The following is a 20,101-nucleotide window of genomic DNA, read 5'->3' as shown; positions in this document are numbered from 1 at the left end:
GCACTGAGTTGCCGCCATGTGATTGGCTGATTAGAAATTAAGTGTTAACGAGCAGTTGGACAGGTGTACCTAATAAAGTGGCCGGTGAGTGTATATCACATGTGTATATTGTGGGGTTTTGTTTATCTTTTATTAATCTTTCATTATTCTTCTCAGCCTCTCTTGTATTAAGCTGCAGTAATGTGCAAATTTCCAGACTGTGGGATCAATAAAGTTTAATCTTATCTTATTTTATCTTAAAAACAGTTTTTAGTCGATAGATAACTGTGTTTTTGCTATGAAACTACAAATATGGCCGAACGGGGTGGAGTCGAATGCTCAGCGACCTGGAGGGAGCGGGGTGTGAAATATCTCATTTGTATTTAAAGAGACCGCACCAAAACAGCTTGCTCTGAGGCYCAACTCAMAARAGGGGTAAAGCAAGGAAAGCAAGGAGTCTGTAGAGCAACAAAAACGAGGAATTAAGACCATAGCGTTGCAGTTTTATTTTAAATAGACCATAAGTGAATGATTTAGACGTGAAAAAGAAGGATTTAAAAGCATGATATGATACCTTTAAATTAATGGTTTTAATGAAGAATTTCTTTAAAAATGTGGATGAAAGATAGTTTTGTAATATGACTTTAGCAGAAAATGCTTTCTTCACATTATTTGGGAAGAAAACAATGCTAAGGCTAAATATTAAATGAGATTCTTTGCTTGAATAATTCATCTTGTGCTAATAAAGGCCAAGCCTCATTATGGCCTGCCAGCAATCATTAGAATACAATAGATGCATTTGTATAAATATGCTTTGAACTAAAATATAAGAAAAACAGTTTGCTCATACATTATTGAGCTGTACACTGGATCAGTTTAGAGGCAAGCTCCATAGGAAYCAGCCCCATGTAGAACATATAAATTTTAAATAATGAAAACTACTGTGCCTCATCTTAACTAGGTCGGTGTTTGTTGTTCTGCAGGAGCGGATCTTTCTGACAGTGTCAAACTACATCTTCACAGCAATCTTTGTGGCTGAGATGACGGTAAAGGTGAGGAATTACCAACTTGTGAACAATCTTTCAAATACTGTTTTTTTGTAAACACCGACTGTTTCTGTCCTGTATGATTCACCTCTTAAAGCCAGGTGGTCATGTAGACCAAGATGTCTTCAGATATTGCATGTCAGATATAAGCTTTCATTTGGTATTTTTTGCTGCCATCTGTGACTTTTGTGTTGGCTCACAATGTAAAACCTTTTAAAAATGATGTAAAAAATACAAGCTGAACTCCAAAAATGTCTTACGAAAAACAAACTTTTAACTTAAGGCCATTAGTGCTGTAAGTCTCCGAAGATATAAAAAAATATAGGAAAAGAGAATTGAAACAGCCAACACACACACACATACACAGAAGTAAGATTGTCTCGCCTTCATTTTAAATGGCTCAGCTTTGAATGGAGGTCCATGCAGGCATGGGTGGGAGCGAGCATAGACAGAGGGGAGGAAAGATCATTGGTGTCACTGATTCAAAGCCTCTGTCTTTATTTTTAGCAGCACTTCTCGCAAATATAGGAACACACAGCCACTCATGTTTCTATGAAAATTTGAATCATATCTTCCCTGGAGGCTCATTCTACTCTTATTCATTTCCATCAACTAGTATGTACCAGCCTAATACTAAAGCCAGGGTCTCACTGGACTGCAAGTGTTTGCAATTAGTTAATGAGCAACATTTGGGAGGGGAGCTACACTGAAAAAGAAAACTTTTGGGTGTAGTAACATTTATTGAATTATTCTTTTAAATTTAACAAAAAAATATCAAAATCTCTAAACTACTAGAATTTACTAAATAAACAATATGCATTATATTATATATTAATATTACTGTACAAAAAAGTAAATGCTAATATTATTTTACCAGTAGTATTTAAGTGTTTTTTTCTGGACAGCATAAACATGAATATATTAAGTAACTTCTACTCTTCTGGGCTAAAACTGAGGGCACATGTGCACACAAAGGCTGCTGCTCCTCATTCCCTTGCTTCACTTTTCAAGGAGAATAAGACATGGTCGAAATAAAACATAAAGGCCCCCACATACTCGGGTGTACTTCGGTCCGCAGAGTTCCGTGTGGACGTGAGGCGGACTCAATGCGGACTCGAAGCGAACATCCGCGGACTGGTCCGTGCAGAGATCATTTTTTTTACGTCTGCGTCCGCGGTGCGCACAATGGCATGTACTGTTCTGGGTGCAACACCAAGCTGATAAAGTTGAAAATCGGTGTTATTTGTGGACGAAATCGAGTCAAATCTTGAAAAGCATCTCATGGAGGAAATTAGAAAACTTATGATGCGTCAATGAAGGAATATAAAGACTAAAAATATTTGATCAAGTATATGTTACAAGATTTAATTGAGCAACTTAAGTAAAATTTGCCTGAATTTTTCACAAATCTTTAACTATATTCTTAATAACTTTTACTAGATAATGATGAGTAAATACTGTATTACATGAATTTGTAGCGTTTAAATTTACTTAACAAATGTTAGTGCAAATTGTTACGAGAATTTTTACTACTCAGCTATAAGCATCTCCCACTCAAAATCCAGAGAGGGAATTCTACCCTTTTCTGACAGTCAGACTCACACTACAGTGAGAGAGCTGACTATCACAGTATGATGATGCCAACAGGACTACATCATCTGCAAATAGTTGAAACGGATTCTGACTAAAAGTTATGAAAATAATCTGTGTCAATGAGCATCTCTGATGGAATCAGACTCACTCACTCACTTTTTACCCACCTGTGAAAAGATGAAGTTGGAGAGTGTTTGTCCTTTTTAAAATCATGAAATGCCTAGCCAACAGGGTGGTAGAAGCAAGAAGACTCTGCTTGATTRTGAAGTTAATACTGGCCAAACAGAACCAAGACAGGTTCAAGAGTGATAGTGTTATATTTTGTGATAAGAGTTGCAAAGAGTTTTAACAATATTATGGTTAGACTGGAACAGAACCAGTGGTCAGCTGGCAGTTGTTTACACCTGTTACACGAATCAGTGATATTTGGGTAGATCTGAGACAGCTTCAAATTTGTATATTGAACTCTAAGTGCAACTTTACATTGTGGGAGGCTGTGTCTTGCACAGATTAAAGAAGACTGGACCGCTAGCAGGACTTGATGCAAGGCTTTGTCAGATTCTTCAGGTAGTGTGGTTCCCAGCTTTTGTTCCCAGGAATCTTTGGAGCCTGGCATCATGCCACCATTAGTAGAATGACTAAGTCTATAAATTGTAGAAATTAACTGCTTATGTTCAGGGTCAAAGACCAATGAAGACTACATCAGAGTATCTGGGGGTAGGGGGTGGTTCTGGTACTGAATAAAGTGCCTTAACTGAGAGCAACAAATTACGTGGGACTTGATTAAGCCAGATTTCTTAAAGATCTCAGAAAAGAACATAAAAGCTGTTTCTTGGTTTTAGTAATCCCTAAATTTAGTTATTCCTTTGTCAAACCAGATCTGGAAGGTTGAGTTTCTGCAAAAGGAACAGAAACAGGTGGTTGTTTGCAACGGGAAAGGACAGAAGCCCTCTAAAGACCCAGACCCTTCCTAATTTGAATCCAGATTTGAGCAGAATTAAGTTCCATTGGGTCTGAAGTAAAGCTGGAAAGATTTAGAGGGAGGTGAGAACAAACTAAGGATTAAAGGTAAAGTTTATAGGATGCAAGTTCCATATCTACCCATGTGGGTTGCATGTAAATCTGTTATTTGATTAATCCAGTACAAAAATCGATTGATGATGCAGGACCAGTAATAGTGTAAAAATTGAACAATGGGAAGCCAGTGAGAGCTTTTTTTCACTGGAACATGGATTTCCTCTTATAAAATAGCTTATTAACAGATCAAGTGATCTAAAAGAATAGTATAATTGTTAATAGATTTAGACAAATTGATCCAACCCATTAAGAACGATGGGAGACAACATTTTTTTCAGTCTGATTTTTCTTTAAAAAATTGTTTCTTCATCATTTCTTTAGTATGCAATGCCTTTTTAAAAGGAAGAAATAGTAGTTGACTATATGTCTTTAAAAAGATCTGTAAGCTAATCTTTACTGCTGAGTAAAGCTTACAACAAAGTCAGTAAGGTGAACATGTGGGGTATATGGCAGTGACAGATAAATTTAAACAGATCAATGACAATCAAATCTGCTGCTACACAGACAAAAACACACTGAAAATGGATCATTTTAGCCACTAATGCAATGCTTACAGATATTAGATAAAGTTTTAGCAGAACTCATTTGAAACAACATCTATTTTGTTGTTCTGCTGACATTATTGTACAAATACTGTTACTCCATGTCTTCCTTTCTGAGCAGATCGTGGCCATGGGCTTTTTCTTTGGAGACAAAGCTTACCTGAGGAGCAGCTGGAACATCTTGGATGGAATGTTGGTGATGATCTCTGTAGTTGACATCCTGGTTTCTCTCATTTCTAATTCTGGAACGAAGATTCTGGGCATGCTCAGAGTGTTGAGACTGCTGAGGACCTTGAGACCATTACGGTAAGTGGCTATCCAAAGAACCATAAGATTTTTGTACAGAAAGCCATGTTTATAGATGAATATGACTATAAAATGGTCAAATTTACAGATATTGACCCCATTTTTGTGGTAGTACATTGTTTAAAATTTTACCAATAAATATTTGGAGTCAAATCTGTCTGACAGAAGAAAAAAACCTTTATACATCTACAATTGATTAAATGTTGGAGTCAACCCAATCCAAGATGTCTGCTACATCTAACTGACCTTAGAAAACACAAAGTGGTTACAACTCTGTTGAATTTACAGATATTGAGCTAAATTTTGTTGTTTGTTGTGGTTGTAGATGGAAGTGCACACTTTGACAACGACTCTTGGAGTCAATTCACTTACAGCAAAATACAGTACATCATGAACTTCTGGATGGGTTTTAATGAAAGTTTCAGACGGTGATTACTGGGTATATTGGCGTTTCATTAGTTTTTTCTGATGTGGTTTTATGTGCAGGAGTTGGCTGAAGTGAGGTACAAACACATTTGTTTCCTTTCTGATTTGATATGACTCTCAGCTGTGTCCTGTTGTCACATTTTATGTGGCCTCAGTCAATCATGTACCAAGAAAACTTACAGAAGAGTTGTCCTACCAAACAATAAACATTTTTTGGTTATTGTATTTATGAACTTTGTATTTTGTGGTAAATTTAATATTTGATAATGGTTGGGTGAAGGTTTTTGCCTCAGCTCTTCTTTTTTGATAACCTTTAAATTGTGTTACCTAAACCGCTCCATTCCGTGTGTGTGTGTGTGTGTGTGTGTGTGTGTGTGTGTGTTTGTGTGTTAGCTTGAGGACATGTGGATTCTTTTGGGTGTTATGTAGCATCAAGCTTGATTTGACTTACATATTCATGCCCCATGTCCCATTTTAAAAAGAAGAGTTTGCCCTCTCTTGAAGTTTTATTCGASTTCTCGGGAATAGCTAAAAAATCAAATCTTCATTTTTATTTCATCAAGTTTATCTAGTGAACATCTGTGAGCTTTCTTTTCATCTTGCTTTTCCAACTAATATCTTTGGCATGAAAGTAATGTTTTTTGTTGTTTAGTTTTTTTTTTTTTTTTTTTAGCAAACCTAGATTTGTTTGCCCTCTCTTGAAGTTTTATTCGACTTCTCGGGAATAGCTAAAAAATCAAATCTTCATTTTTATTTCATCAAGTTTATCTAGTGAACATCTGTGAGCTTTCTTTTCATCTTGCTTTTCCAACTAATATCTTTGGCATGAAAGGAATGTTTTTTGTTGTTTAGTTTTTTTTTTTTTTTTTTTATCAAACCTAGATTTGCTTTCCCTGCCTTGAAGTACTTTATTTTTGAAGCTAGAACCTGCATATTTGTGTCAAAATGGAGAATGTAAATGAGCACAGCACTCTTTAAGAGTGTTAGTTTACGTACAGTATGTTTCTGTCACGATGAATATCTCAAAAGAAAGTTGTTTTTCTTGACCTTGCTTTGTGGTTTTATGATGTACCCAAGGTGGGGTCTTGAAAAGAGTTTCTGAGTTATTACATTTAAACATGACTACCAACAATACTTTTTTGGCCTTAGTYTTAGTGTACTCAAAAATAGGTAAAATTGTATAATGAAAATTGTTGCAATGCCCTTATTATTGGACCTGATGCCAATGTTTATCACCCAAAAYATATTTGGGGGTACAGGTCTCTACTGTTATTTTGTGGGTCAAAKACTYAAACGTTTGGAAACCACTTCTTTAGTCAACACCCTCTCACTCCATGAAAATCTAAAACAGGGTTCACTGTTAACAATGACTCTGGCATTCCAACAGATTCCTGTTAATGCCTTGGTYGTACCTGAGCAAACTTACTTTCATCTGTGGGTGACAGATGAGCACTGGTCAATCCTATGAGTGTTTTAATGCTGACAAAGATAAACTACAAGCTGCAGTCACATCTGAACTTCTGCTGCTTTTTCCGTTTGCTGCTTTATTTAATCCATAGACGACAGCAAAGKTGACACTATATTAATGTCATATAAATAAGGTTTTAAAGTCAGATTAAATAAAATAAAGCAATTACAGGAAGAAACCCAACAAGTTTGTGTGCAGGACAAGTATTCTTTGGGAAAGTGGCAGACTTTTCTCAAGACAGTAATGTCTTTACTGGTTTCATTGACATTCTCTTAATTTTAAGATCCAAAAGGTCACCTCAAAACAAAGTTGGAAAATCAAAGCTGGATTTTTCTCCAGGGTGGGCTACAACTCCAAAATAGAATATCTCAAAAAAGTAATCACACGTGTACTAACYGCAGTGTATWTATTAAACAAATGAAAATAATAAAACAGCATTACAATGTCATGTAGTATTTWATTTTTTGTGCATAAAGTTTGCTCTCATGRTACTGAGAAGCAAATTTCTTCATAACTCTTGTTYAAGTCAGGACTGTTTTAAAAAGATTCTCCTCTATAAAGCATGGTCAGTGCAGTGAGTAGGGRTGGGTATTGAAAGGGTTTATTTCGATACCGGTGCTAAATCGATACTTTTAAAACGGTACCGGTTCCTAAACGGTATTTAAATCTGTACTTTAAAAATAAATAAATAAAACACACACACTCACACAGAGGTTTATGAAGCAATGGTTATTTCTGAGGCAAAGTCAAACTTTAAATTGACCAACGTATTAACTTAAAACTAGAAAACATTTTAAAAAATTAATTCATGTTTTATTTTATCTAGTGCTAAATATTCTGTTTTTATTTGTATATTAATCAGATTAATWTATWTTTTACATAAAATAAAATGACTGTTTTAATATTCCAGCATTTTTGATGCAAAAACAGCATCTTGCTATATTTGTGAGGACTTCACACACACACACACACACACACACGCAGCGCTCAAAGTCTGCTTCAGTCTGCACCTGTTTTTTTCACACCGGGCAAAAAAATGCATTGAAACCAGCTGAAGTTAAGTTTAGAGCACAATTTGAAATGTACACCGAAGGAAACCTGCATCACAACTTTTATACTGCGGTCAGAGCAAACGTGATCTGCAGCGTCTGCCTGCTGCACGGCGGCAGCTCTAACATGACAGCAAGAAAGGACCGAGAGCTTTTTATTTTAATCCAGCAGGGAGAACAATACAGGTGTTCTTCTATGCCTCCTGTGAGCAGCTCCAGCATTTTTTAAAAGAAAAACAACTCGGACACGCTAAGTACAGTGCGGTTTCAAACTGAAAGTAAAACCATGGCGCTCGCTACGCTCCCGTTCGAAGTGAAACTTAACACACAGCTGTTCTCTCTACCACACATAGTCCAACACAGCAGACAGAAACAGCTAAATTAGACAGTTAAAACACATTAAAGGTTCATAATTCACCCCTATGGTTGGCACTCTGTGGAGATTCTGTGCCGAGGCTGTCACTGTTAACAGTGAACACCAGAGGGCGCAATTAACAGCTTTCTCTGAAGCACCGACGGACTGAGTATTACCGTTGATCTTCACCCCGGTGCCAAACTGGAACCGAGTTTCGGTACCCAACCCTAGCAGTGAGATGCGATGCTGTGTACCTGAGTAAAGTCTGGATTCTCTTCGGTGTTGAGAAGCTACTCTCAGATTCAGCTGTGGTCAGAGCAGATGTGATGATAATGAGAATCTTCAGCAGAGTCAGTCTTTGAGGAGGTGCTTCAGTGCTGCTTCAGAGAATTGGCTGTGATCCTGAAAGAACCTGTCTGTCTGCGGCAGTGTAGCTCTGATCAGACGTTTTCTGAATGTCTCAAGATGGTGTCACAAAGACTCTATTAAAGTATCAGCTTGTAGGGCAGAACCAGAGCTTTGAAACACGACCAGCCACTCCAGGATCCGATGCTCCTAGCTCGGGGAGGGGGGCTAAAACCACCCTGGCAGGAGGTCAGACGGTGCGTATTTTGGAGGGTTTTTTGCTTTTTGCTCTGCGGGGGAACATCGCAGGGACTTCATTCAACTTTCACCTTGTAGGGCAGAACCAGAGCTTTCAAACAAGACCTGTCACTCCAGGATGCAATGCTTAAAGCTGGTGCTAGAGGCTCCGCAGAAAGGTTGTTTTGCGCGGGCACCTGGGAATCAGCTGGAGCGACTGGTTGGGCACCCCTGACATAGAGCAACGATCAACAATGCTATGCTAACTCCTGAATCTCTGCAGAGTGTGTCTCTACTGAGGTGCTTTTATACTGAACAATGTGCTGTGTGACGTCACACAGTACCAGCAGCGTCATACAGCACATTTTGAATAAATAACGAAATTCAAATGTTGTAGCCATAGTTAAACACAAATAGAGCAGCACAAAGAAGTTTTTAGACCAAATATTGTATTTAATCACGTTTGGACCAAAATGTTGAATTTTAGTCATAAATAGAAAGTTATTACTCTTGGGGCACAATTTAGATAGTTTATCTACAAAAAAAGTTGATTTTGGGGTAAGTTCCTCGATCTTTAATATCTAAACAAAAAAGTTTGTTAAAGCTATGAAAGAAAGACAGCACAAATTTTATTTAAGATTAAGAGAAACCCAGTAAAGGGGGAAAAAAAACCTTGATAAAAGTAGATCGCCTAACTTTTCATTTCTTCTTTCTTTCTGCTTCACATCAGCCTTCCTCTCCTGCTTCTATTTCTGATTCCTGTGTTTCTGTGTCACTTAATCACTCTCAGAGTCTGCATGCTTTCAACACTCCTGCCTCTTATTACCCTACTTGTTGTTCCCGTTCTTCCATATGAACAATATCTCGGCAGTGGAGAGAGGCAGGTGCCGCAGGTGTTGAGCATCGCAGAACTCTCCTCCCTGTGTTGTTATGCTGCACACCAAAACAGGACGTGCTGTGAGCTGCAGGAGTTATGCAGACAGGATGATTAGATGGGTGTACACTTTTTCTTTCCCTTGCTCATTCATTTTGTACTCATCCTCCCTTTTGAGTCATTTGAAAATAGATAATACAGATACAGGTCTTTTTCCTTATATGTCCACCATGATACGAAAAAATGGAATATGAATAAAAGGCTTGTTATTTATATTGTTTCTCTAATTCTTATGAGAAAAGATAATATTAAGAATATGACATGATGTCAGGAGGGGAGGAAGGTTGGCCTTGGGGTTTTCATATGGAAATCAACAAAATGTGGAAATACTTCTTTAGATAGATTCCACAGATTCATTGCCTTTTATGTTATGTTTGCCACATTTTAACTTTGTATTTCTAAGTTTTTATTGAGGTGACTAGATGTCTTATCTTGTTTTGGAAGAAATTGGAATGTACTGTTGAATCTATTTCCCAGTGTTACGATTGAGCTTGGTTGATTAGAACCCCAAGATGCAGAACTGAGTGATGTGGCAAAAAGTGATTTATTAAAACAAAAACAAAGGTGTTGACGTGGCAGCAAACAAGAACAAGGGATATGGGCAGGAACAAGAACATGAACATCAAACAGAGAACAAGGATCTGACAAAGACTGAGGACAAAGGACAGAATATAAAGGAAGAATGAATGAGGTAAAACAAGAAGAGAGCAGAGTCCAAAGTCAGGAGGACGACCTGGAGTTCCCCACTCCATGTCCGATGAGGCCCCAGGAGCTGAGCAGAGCCAGAGGGAGGAGGCAGGAGCGGACATGGAGCCGAGGGAGGAGGCAGGAGCAGATGTGGAGCCGAGGGAGGAGGCAGGAGCCAAAGAGGAACCGTTGGAGGTTGAGGGAGCCAGAGCCTTGGTGAAAAGGCTGCCAAAGGCGACAGAGGAGACGAAGAGGTGACGGCAGCCAAACCAAGCGACATGGAGGTGATGGCAGCCAAACCAGGTGACATGGAGGCGACGGCAGCCCAACCAGGCAACATGGAGGTGACGGCAGCCGAACCAGGCGACGTGGAGGCGATAGCCGATGACCCAGGAACCTCAGGAGCAGAGGGCTCAGCATGAGACCCAACAGGAACCAGAGCTGGAGGGCCCACAGAAACCAGAGCTGGAGGGCCAACAGGAACCAGAGCTGGAGGGCCAATAGGAACCAGAGCTGGAGCTGGTGCATGAGGTCCAGCATCAGAGGGGTGGGAAGGGTGGGTCTCAGAATCTCCCAGAGCTGCCAGCTCTGAGGGACACCCTGAAGAAAAGAGTCCCTTCAGGACAGCCAGCTCGCGCTGCATCTTCTCCACCATTCTCAGGANGCGCTGCATCTTCTCCACCATTCTCAGGATACCAACCTGAGTGCAGTCAGACTCAGGGCCACCACATGAAAAAAAACTCCACTTTTCTCCTGGTGCGCTGGAAACAAAAAACTCACCTCAGTCTGCTGGGGTTCAAGTGTGGTCAGATCCTTCTATGATTGAGCTTGGTTGATTAGAACCCCAAGATGCAGAACTGAGTGATGTGGCAAAAAGTGATTTATTAAAACAAAAACAAAGGTGCTGACGTGGCAGCAAACAAGAACAAGGATATGGGCATGAACATGAACATGAACACGAACATGAACATGAACATGAACATCAAACAGAGAACAAGAATCTGACAAAGACTTGAGGACAAAGGACAGAATATAAAGAACTAATGAGGTAAAACAAGAAACACCTGGGGAAGAAATATGAGGATCAGGTGTGAGTGGGCGGGGCTAGAGCAAAGGGCAGACAGGAGGAAGAAAACAGGAGGAAAAGACAAAAAACTTAGACTAAATCATAAGCACAGACACAAATCATGACACCCAGTAATTCCAGTTCACACCTTCAGATATGTGACCAAAACATATTTCATATTAAGCGAATATTTTACTTGGATGTTAGTGTTGTCCATTTGGTTGCAAACAGTTTAAATGTTGATCTGGTTCAAAATATATGCAAAACCTATTTTGTCTCAAAGTAGTCCCACAGTAATTGCAGGTATCTTGATCCCCAAATAATACATATGTTGGACATATGTTGTAATGTCTAAGATTGTTCTTGGAAAGGAGGTGGTGTGTTTAGTTTAATCTTTTGTTGTTATAGCAAAAAGTGGCGATTGAAAAGATATTGTTTGGCTTAATCATGAGCAGGAGATTATATAAATCACAAGCACCAGTAGAGAAAGGGTTTTCCCCTATGGCGTAACTTTGTGAAGGACTGGTGTGGACATGTCCCCACCAACTTCGGTCGGACAGGGACAGTCCCCACCAATATTTGCACATCTTTTTCCTTTGCATGCATCTACATTTCCCAACAGTTGGCTAACTAGCGCAGCAGCAACTGCTGTGTCTACCTTTTTTCGAAAAAAAAAGGATGCTGCGCTCTCCTCCCTTCCGCCCCCTCCCCGCTCCTGCATATCATCTCTCACTGCAGAAGCTGCTGCGAGCCTGCGACACCTTCCCTCTCACCCCCTCCCTTCTTTTTCTCTGAAGTGCAGACACACACTCGCGCACGCAGACACCCACACACGGGGGGTGGGCAGACACACATGCGCGGTGGGGGGTGGNCACACACACACACACACACACACACACACACACACACAGTGCAGTGCACTAACACCCAGTTATATGTCATGTTCCAGCGTGATCAGCAGAGCCCCGGGGCTGAAGCTTGTGGTCGAGACACTGATGTCATCACTGAAGCCCATCGGCAACATCGTGGTCATCTGCTGTGCCTTCTTCATCATCTTTGGCATTCTGGGAGTACAGGTAAGAGAAAGGCGTGTGCAGATGGGAACAAGACAGTCAAGAGAAAGCTGTCTCCTAGCTGATTCATCAGTTTGAGAGGACAAATGCTTGTTCTTCACGTTTCTATGGCTTGTCTTGGGCAGTTATACATAAGGACATGTAGACAAAAAAAGTGTTRCCATTTTTCAAGGCAATTTCTACATTATACCTCATCAATGAGGAAACTTACTTATACAGTAATATCAAGTTTCAAGAACAATTGGAATTTCCAATCTAAGGAACAAATTGTGTGAACTTACTCAGTGGTCCATTAACAGATTGATGTATGTATGATAAGCAGAGTTTGCCTCTGCTTATTACACATCATTCTGTTAATGTGTTTGACCCATCTGTCTAGTAAAYCTATGAAGCTGTGAACAGCTGTGAGGATAACTTAAAGCAGTGAATTGTTTATCCACTCACTAGAGCCTCTTAGAAATATTCAAAATGTTGGCAACAGCAATTGAAAAAATCTGCATTTTTCTTTTCTTTTCGTTCTTTCCTTCCTTCTTTCCTTCTTTCTTTCCTTATTTCCTTCTTTCTTTCCTTCTTTCCTTCTTTCTTTCTCTTTCTTTCTTTCTTTTATAATATATTGTCCACTATACCTTTGCTGTTATGTTTTGTGTTCCAGTTTCTATATATAGACCTGGTAAACCCTAAAACAAAAAGCTAACTTAAAAGTTACTGTGCCGTGACCTAAAACAGTCCTTTTCTGACGGGTCATGTTCAAGTCTTGATTTCACTGTTTGTGACAAATCAGTTGTGTATTTTCTTAGGGGTGCACCCGCATTTTCTGTACTAAAGCCTTAAATTAAACACAGCAAACATTATTTTGCTTTGATGTGTATTAACATGTTTTTGTTTTATTTACTCAGCTTTTCAAGGGAAAATTTTTTGTGTGCCAAGGAGAGGATGTAAGGAACATCACCAATAAATCAGACTGTTTCCAAGCCAACTATAAATGGGTCAGACACAAGTACAACTTTGACAACCTTGGCCAGGTAAGACTTTGGGGATACTAAAATTCCTTATTATTCAGCATGCAGTGAACAAATGTGATAACAAAAATGTATGAACAGTGTTTTGAATCTGATATGTAATCTTGATAACAAATTCACATACACAAGTCCTGTGGGGCATTTTGCCTCCCTTCCCAGCTGCTCTCCTCCGGTCTTTTCCTGAATTTCCGGCGATCATTTTAAAGGGATCCATGATTATTTGTAACATTAGACTTTATTTAATAAACATATATTTTAACTATAAAATAAAGACTGTAAAAATACTGTTGGCTGTTTTTCCTCCTCCCTGCTTAATGACAGTAGCAGTGTTTCACCTCATCTCTTCATATGATGTATAATTAACCATAACACTGTTGTGAAGAAGTGAGACTCATGTGTCTTACTGCACATGCCTAATCAGGAAATCTGTGATCCATCTAATACATAGGTCTAGTAAACAAATTGTGAATGTTCATTAATCCTAAATGATTTTTAGCTGGCTTGAGCGAGCCACTCCATTTAAATGTGGCTTGATGTTAGAGCAACTGGTTACAGCTGTTTATAAGTGAAACGTTTGTTCAAGCTCAGCTTACAGCTGAAATCATGGATTTATAAATCTGACTTTTTAGAAATGAGCCCCAGGTTGACTAAATTTCTTGTTTTATGTTATGGTAAGAGTTAAAAGGTGGTGTCCTTTTTTTCTCATGACTGCATTTTACTGATTTGTTACTTCTAACCCTTCTCTTCCAGGCTTTGATGTCTCTCTTTGTGTTGGCCTCAAAAGATGGATGGGTGGATATTATGTACGATGGACTTGATGCTGTAGGAGTGGACCAACAAGTAAGTGTGTTTGGCGCAAAGTTATTTTAGTCCAGGACAAAAGCCAAGTAAAATCTAAAGAAATTTACTACTCAGAATAAAAAAACACTGTTTAATGCAAAATTTTAAGGTTTCTGGATATTTAAAATATTTATTCTTTTGTGGGGGGTTTTTTTTCAGCCTAAAATGAACCACAACCCATGGATGCTGCTTTACTTCATCTCCTTCCTCTTGATTGTTGCCTTTTTCGTCCTCAACATGTTTGTGGGCGTGGTGGTGGAGAACTTCCACAAGTGTCGACGGCACCAGGAGGCCGAGGAGGCCAAACGCAGGGAGGAGAAGAGACTGAAACGAATGGAGAAAAAGAGACGGAGTAAGGAGAAGGAGCTGGCTGGTCGGTAGTCTTTCCACATCTTTCTGAGTCCTGCTTGATTTAAGCTTGAGCTCCTTCTTTTGTTTTTGCTTTTTAATTTGGTTTGGCCGAATCCAGAAGAATGCAATTAGTAAGCTAGTATCGATTATAGATGCAACTCTGCGGTAGAACCTTCCCTTTCTCTTGGTAATCCTTTTTTTAAGCGACCTCAGGAAAGTTTTGTTGTGGTCATCTGTTCCGACTCTTTAGAGTAGCCTACAGATTTTGGGTGCTTCTTTTCAAATCCCAAACTAAAACTTAGTAAGCTGGGTGTTGAGAAAAGGTCCCATAATTGAGGAGTTCACAGAGTTAGAATAGTTGACCACTGGAATAATACCCCCCACCTCCCCACCAATTTTCCTTCTCCATAACCTTGCCTGGTCTACCGTAGATGCTGTGCTTGGGATGACCCATTGGAGCATGCCCAGTGGGTGCTGAAATACAGGGCTTGCATGTTAGTTGATACACAGAGCTAGAGGGAGGGGAAGATGTTGATTTTTTTAAATGGCATAATGATAATTAAGGTGACCCTTCCTTTCTCTCTTCTGCATGTGATTTAGTACAGTCGCGGGGGTAGGGATAAACCAAAATCTGGGCTGAGGAGCCGCTTAAGATCTGAGATCACAAGAGGTGGCATTTATAGAGATCAAAGCTAATTTCCCACCTGCCCCCCAGTCCCTCCCCCATGGCTGTATGAGTTTATGACAAACTATTTGTTTTGGTAATACTCTTTCCACTGCTTTCTAACACTAAAACGTCATTGCAAGCATTTGCAAGCAGTAGCCTTTTTAGGGTGTATTCAGACCAGGAAATTCCTTTGGTCCACTTGTTTGGTCTAGACCAAAAGTGGACTTTATTATTTTCATTTGGTGCAGTTTGCATTCACATTGTGCCTTTTTGCAAATGAACTATAACTTGTAAACAAAGCCACGAGGGTAACGATCATTGCTCCCACTGGACAGAAAGGGCAGGGGCGGTACTGAGAGCACAGACCCAGAAGAAAACAAGGAAGTCCTGCATGCTGTGGTTCTGATGCGCACATTTTTGCTGATAGTACAACTGCAATAGCATTTAAAATGTCAGAAGCAGCTAATTTAATGGTGGTTCAGTGATGATATTCTAATTTTGGAGTGAAGTCAGTAAATGTGTCCCGTGACCCAAAGGAGACAAGGTGCTCTGCGTGTTCTGACCCACTACATGCTGGCAGCAAAGCTGCTAAGCAGGAGACGACGAAACTGGTATGATTTCAGTTTATTTAGCTCAGCAACGGTGGCCTGTGAAGTCCAAAAACGTGCATGTTTTAGGCACTTGGTTTGGTTCGAGTCCGATCTGTATTCACACCAGAAGCGAACTGAAGTGAACCGCACCAGAGTTCGTTTGGAAACTAACCGAGACCACCTCAAAAAGCAGGTCTCGATCCGGTTGTTTGATCCGCACCAGAGTTCGCATGAGTGTATTCACACCTGCACAAAAGGTCCAGACCAATGCTGGAAACAAACTCTGGTTCGTTTAAAGTGGAGCAAATTGTCAGGTCTGAATACGACCTTAAATATTTGGTGCCTTTGCTTGCAGGTTTTTACCCCTATTTAAAGGCACAATTATTTTTTTTACATAAGGAGCAGCGGAGACAAAGTTTCTTAAAGTTCTAGAAATTTCATTTTGATATTTTTTTTTCATTTTTCTTTTAGATATGTTTAGTTGATAAACAGCAATGTTTTTGTTGAGCTCTTGAGAAATACAGATGACAAATGATTTTCCTTTTACAGTAGGCATCTGTCAACTGAAAAACTTGCTTATCACACAGAATATGCAGTTCATGTATAAACTTTAAACCATTGAGGCCAGTACATTCCATTTTTTACACTTTTAAGTCTTCTTTTTTTCTTTTTTTTCCTTGCTGATTTTTTAATGAAAATTTATTTTTTGTCTTGGTGGGGTTTTTTGGGCAGTAAATGTTTTTGTATACACATACAGGGTCAAACCTTGGATAGTGAAACAAACATGGGAGGTTGTTTGCCAGTGTATCTCAGTAGCATACAGTGTGTTAGGTAATTTTGCATAATTGTCTATATTTTGACATCTACAGTTATGCGAACAGCATCTTCTTTCCTCCTAATCCAAATTTATTAATTCAAAAATCTGGACTCAGAATAACTGGAAAGATATCACACAGGAACATAAACCAGCTAAAACTTTCATCACTTCCTTCTGGCCTTACTCCATTCCTCTTTCTCTCTTTCTTTCTCTTTAACTCTCTTTCTCTTGTTTCTCTGAGCCATCCTTCCTTTCCTTACTTTCTTCTGCTTCTGACGAATCTGGTTTCATTCCTCTAGATTTAATGGTTCCGGGGGTGAGTTGGGCCCTCTCTGACGGCACACTGAAAGGTACAGAGTTTCCAGCATGTTGTGTGTGTTCCTTTAAATTAAACTCCCCCACTGCCACCGACCACGACCACACGCCATGGTGGCTTGGGTTCTAAGTTCAGTGATCACGGGAGGTAGGGTCCCATCCTGTTCCACCACCCTCCTGCCTCTCTCCCATTGGCCTTCAGTCCACTGGACATACTGTACTGTTACTTGTTTTCTCTGTCATGGCTTTTTCTTTCACAGCTGTTCCACACTGCCTGCAATTCATCTACCGTTCACAGCACCGCACCACTGTTACACCACCACAGGAGATGAAGACCTTAGTTTAGTTCTAGCAAAAGAACTGAGATCAAGATGGAGCCAAATGGGGAAAATGTTGCCTAATTCTTTCTTTCTTTTATACACAAACAGCACTGTAGACACTTGAGAGCACTTTCAGTTTCTCACCAGTTTTGGGTTTATCTATTAGTTATTAAAAGACCTTGCTCTCAATTTTAGCAGTTGAGGAACAGTGTGACATAGTTTCAAGCTTTTGATTATAAAACATCTCATGTTGAGAAGTTGCTGTCTTCATTTAAAGGTTGACGTTCCTGGGTGTCAGTAAATCACAGAAACCAGGCTACTAAAAGGAGCATAACTTCACTGAAAGCTTTTCAAAAGCTTTTGTAATATATTTTATTTCACTTTTCTACATTTTGAAGTTGCACACAAATAGTAGGGAGGTTAAAAAGAAAGATCAGAAATGTGGGATTCTAAAAAGCTTCAAGGTTGGGTCTCTGTCCCTGTGCAGTTTGTTCTAAACCTGAACCTATTAAGTGCTGAGTTCATATGGTGATTTCTGACTACAAAGCTGAGAAAGCAAAGTAAATCTTCTTAAKTCTTCTAGTAACCTGTTTGACTTCAGAGTAAAAGTGTCTGCCAAACTTGGAGACAAGCAGTGGTATAATCAGAATGTACCTTTCACTGAGTTCTCTTTTGCTCTCCACACAAGCTGATAAATTATTCTCTGAGTTAAAAATTAAATAAACACATGCGCACACACAGAGTAGTTTCACTCTAATGTCCTCTTCAGTCAATCCTGAGTTTCCACAATTCGCACTCTCAGACAAATGTTCATTTGAATTTATTTGATCCATTTTAACATTTTGTGGGTTCTCCTGTAATTTTAAGTGGAAGGTTCATAGCTGTTTTGTTTGGATATGATTTCTTATTTCATATATATATATATATANTTTTATTTTGACCAGTATAAAAGTGATAGGCTTATTTAAATATAACTTTTATTTGTAGGAAGTGGTAGAAATTGGTTTTCATAATTGGGATTTTCCCGGTTAAATAAAGGTCAGTAAATAAATCTGTCATTCCATCCATCATTAGCTTTCTAATCAGTTCCAAACATCCACATATTGATCTTATAAATAAATGTAAAAGCCTCATTTAAGCTTGTTTGGGATAATTTGTATCATTAATTTAATTATCTGAGTTATAACTGAATTTAAAAACAGGATGATGCAACTAGTTTAATGAAGAATCCTTCTCTAGTCATTAAATCAGGTGTTTATTTATGTATGTAAAAGTATCTTTAACAACTTGTTAAAATACGTTAGAAATCAGGAAATAGCTTCTAATTTATTCAATATTTTCTGGGGGAGGACCCCTAGACCCACCTCCAGTGTGTCCTTTACACACATTAAAAGATTTATGTGAGAAGAATAAACCAACACACCTGTGCTCCACCTGTGTGTCTCTGTATGAAACTATGGTTGATTGTCAAAATGTATTCTTAGTGAGTTTAAAGGGCTGATATTTAAAGGTGAACATAATCTGTTAATTTGGTTTGACTATAATTGCATCACAAAAGAAACATTTGGTGTTCAGTTTATGGCATGTGCAGACAGTTAAATTGAGCCCACACTGAAGACATACAGTATGAACAACAGAAAAACCTGGTCGCACAACTGTGGGTGCGTCAGACCCCGTCCCCCACGGTGCGTCCCCACCAACTTTCAGCACAAAGTTACGCCCTTGGTTTTCCCTGTGGACTTTTGGCTGGTGATTATTTACTTTTTATGACACTTAATTTATCCTCTTCTCCTTGTTCTGCTCTGAAATTTTAGATGCCTGTAAGTATACAGTATTTGTGTTGTCTCCCAAAAAAAAAAAAAAAAAAAAAAAAAAAAAAAACAGGATAATCTTAAACACTAGTGCCCTCTGTTGATCAGAAGTAGTACCGCTGTAGGTCAAGAGTGAACTTCCAATCAGGAGAGTTTCCAAAGAAAAGTGCATGGATGGTGTAAAGCTGTTAGCTCAATATGTTCTAAACAGGCAGACTGATTGGTGTGCCTACTGTTGACCCTGGCTTCTTGTTATCTGATGCCTGCTCTGGTTGGGAATATTGTCTGATTCGTCACTTAACTGCGCAAGACAAAACTTACAATACACTGCAGACAAAAGACAAAAATGGAGTGATCCTCACCATCATTAAGATCTCTGTCTTTGTACTCCTTTTATGTGTTTTATTGTAAATCATGTTGGTCCTTATGAGTCAACATAATTTATTTGTTGTTGTTTGTGTATTTGAAAGCCTATAGGTGACTGTTTTTCCATCAGGCTTTATGTAGTACAGCATGTGTGCTTCTGGTTTTACCATACAGGGAAGCTCAGCTGCAGTGCATAGTAATGCCAGGTGCCATGCTGGCAGTAATTACACATCCTCATTACTACATTGACTTAATTAGACATATCTGTTTCCTCATCTGCAAAGATAAATACATGAGAAGGTAAAAATATAACATTTCTTGGAGGAATTCGTATCATCCACTGCCTTTGAAAACTGAGTTTTAAAATAAAATAATCTAAACTAAAATAAGTGTGATGACAAAATACATTCTAATAGCCATTTTGGTGAAGCTTTGCAAAATATGTGTACAATGGTATGGAACATTGTGATATCTAGGGGTGTCCCGATACCGAAACCAGTATCGGTATCGGGTCCGATACCAGCATCAAGTACTCGTACTCGTACTCGTACTCGTAAAAGCCGGCCGATACTCTTAACCGATACCGCTTTTTTCCCCTCCTGTGCAAAAGGTAAACAACAATCCATACCAGGCGGTGGCGCTAATGCACTGACAAGTTATTTCCGACCGCACCCCCGAATAACAGAAGAAGAACGATGAGAAGAAGAAGAAGTAACTTGTCGGCAGTTTGGAGATATTTTAAGATAGGCACGGAGGACACCAAACAAGCAGACTGTCTGCTGTGCTCTGCTAAACTGTCAAGAGGAGAGCGAAATTTGGATG

At 39.1% G+C, this 20,101-nt stretch overlaps 1 protein-coding gene across 4 annotated transcripts in view; it reads left to right on the top strand.

Annotated features, from left to right (window-relative positions):
* cacna1g (calcium channel, voltage-dependent, T type, alpha 1G subunit) overlaps positions 1-20,101 on the top strand; it is a gene marked incomplete at its 5' end in the record, with an annotated part of 89,231 nt that overhangs the window by 31,555 nt on the left and 37,575 nt on the right. For 2 of the 4 annotated variants that reach the window (XM_014028714.1, XM_014028713.1), the window contains 7 exon segments: positions 963-1,031; positions 4,359-4,543; positions 12,060-12,186; positions 13,080-13,205; positions 13,953-14,042; positions 14,202-14,394; positions 16,767-16,817. In XM_014028714.1, coding sequence (XP_013884168.1) covers positions 963-1,031; positions 4,359-4,543; positions 12,060-12,186; positions 13,080-13,205; positions 13,953-14,042; positions 14,202-14,394; positions 16,767-16,817 — 841 coding nt within the window. 4 annotated transcript variants of the gene reach the window in all.

The sequence above is a fragment of the Austrofundulus limnaeus genome, unplaced genomic scaffold (genome assembly GCF_001266775.1).
Source record: "Austrofundulus limnaeus strain Quisiro unplaced genomic scaffold, Austrofundulus_limnaeus-1.0 Scaffold801, whole genome shotgun sequence".
Classification (NCBI taxonomy): domain Eukaryota; kingdom Metazoa; phylum Chordata; class Actinopteri; order Cyprinodontiformes; family Rivulidae; genus Austrofundulus; species Austrofundulus limnaeus.
Note: the sequence above shows the minus strand (reverse complement) of the source record. Positions and strands in the feature narration are given on the sequence as shown.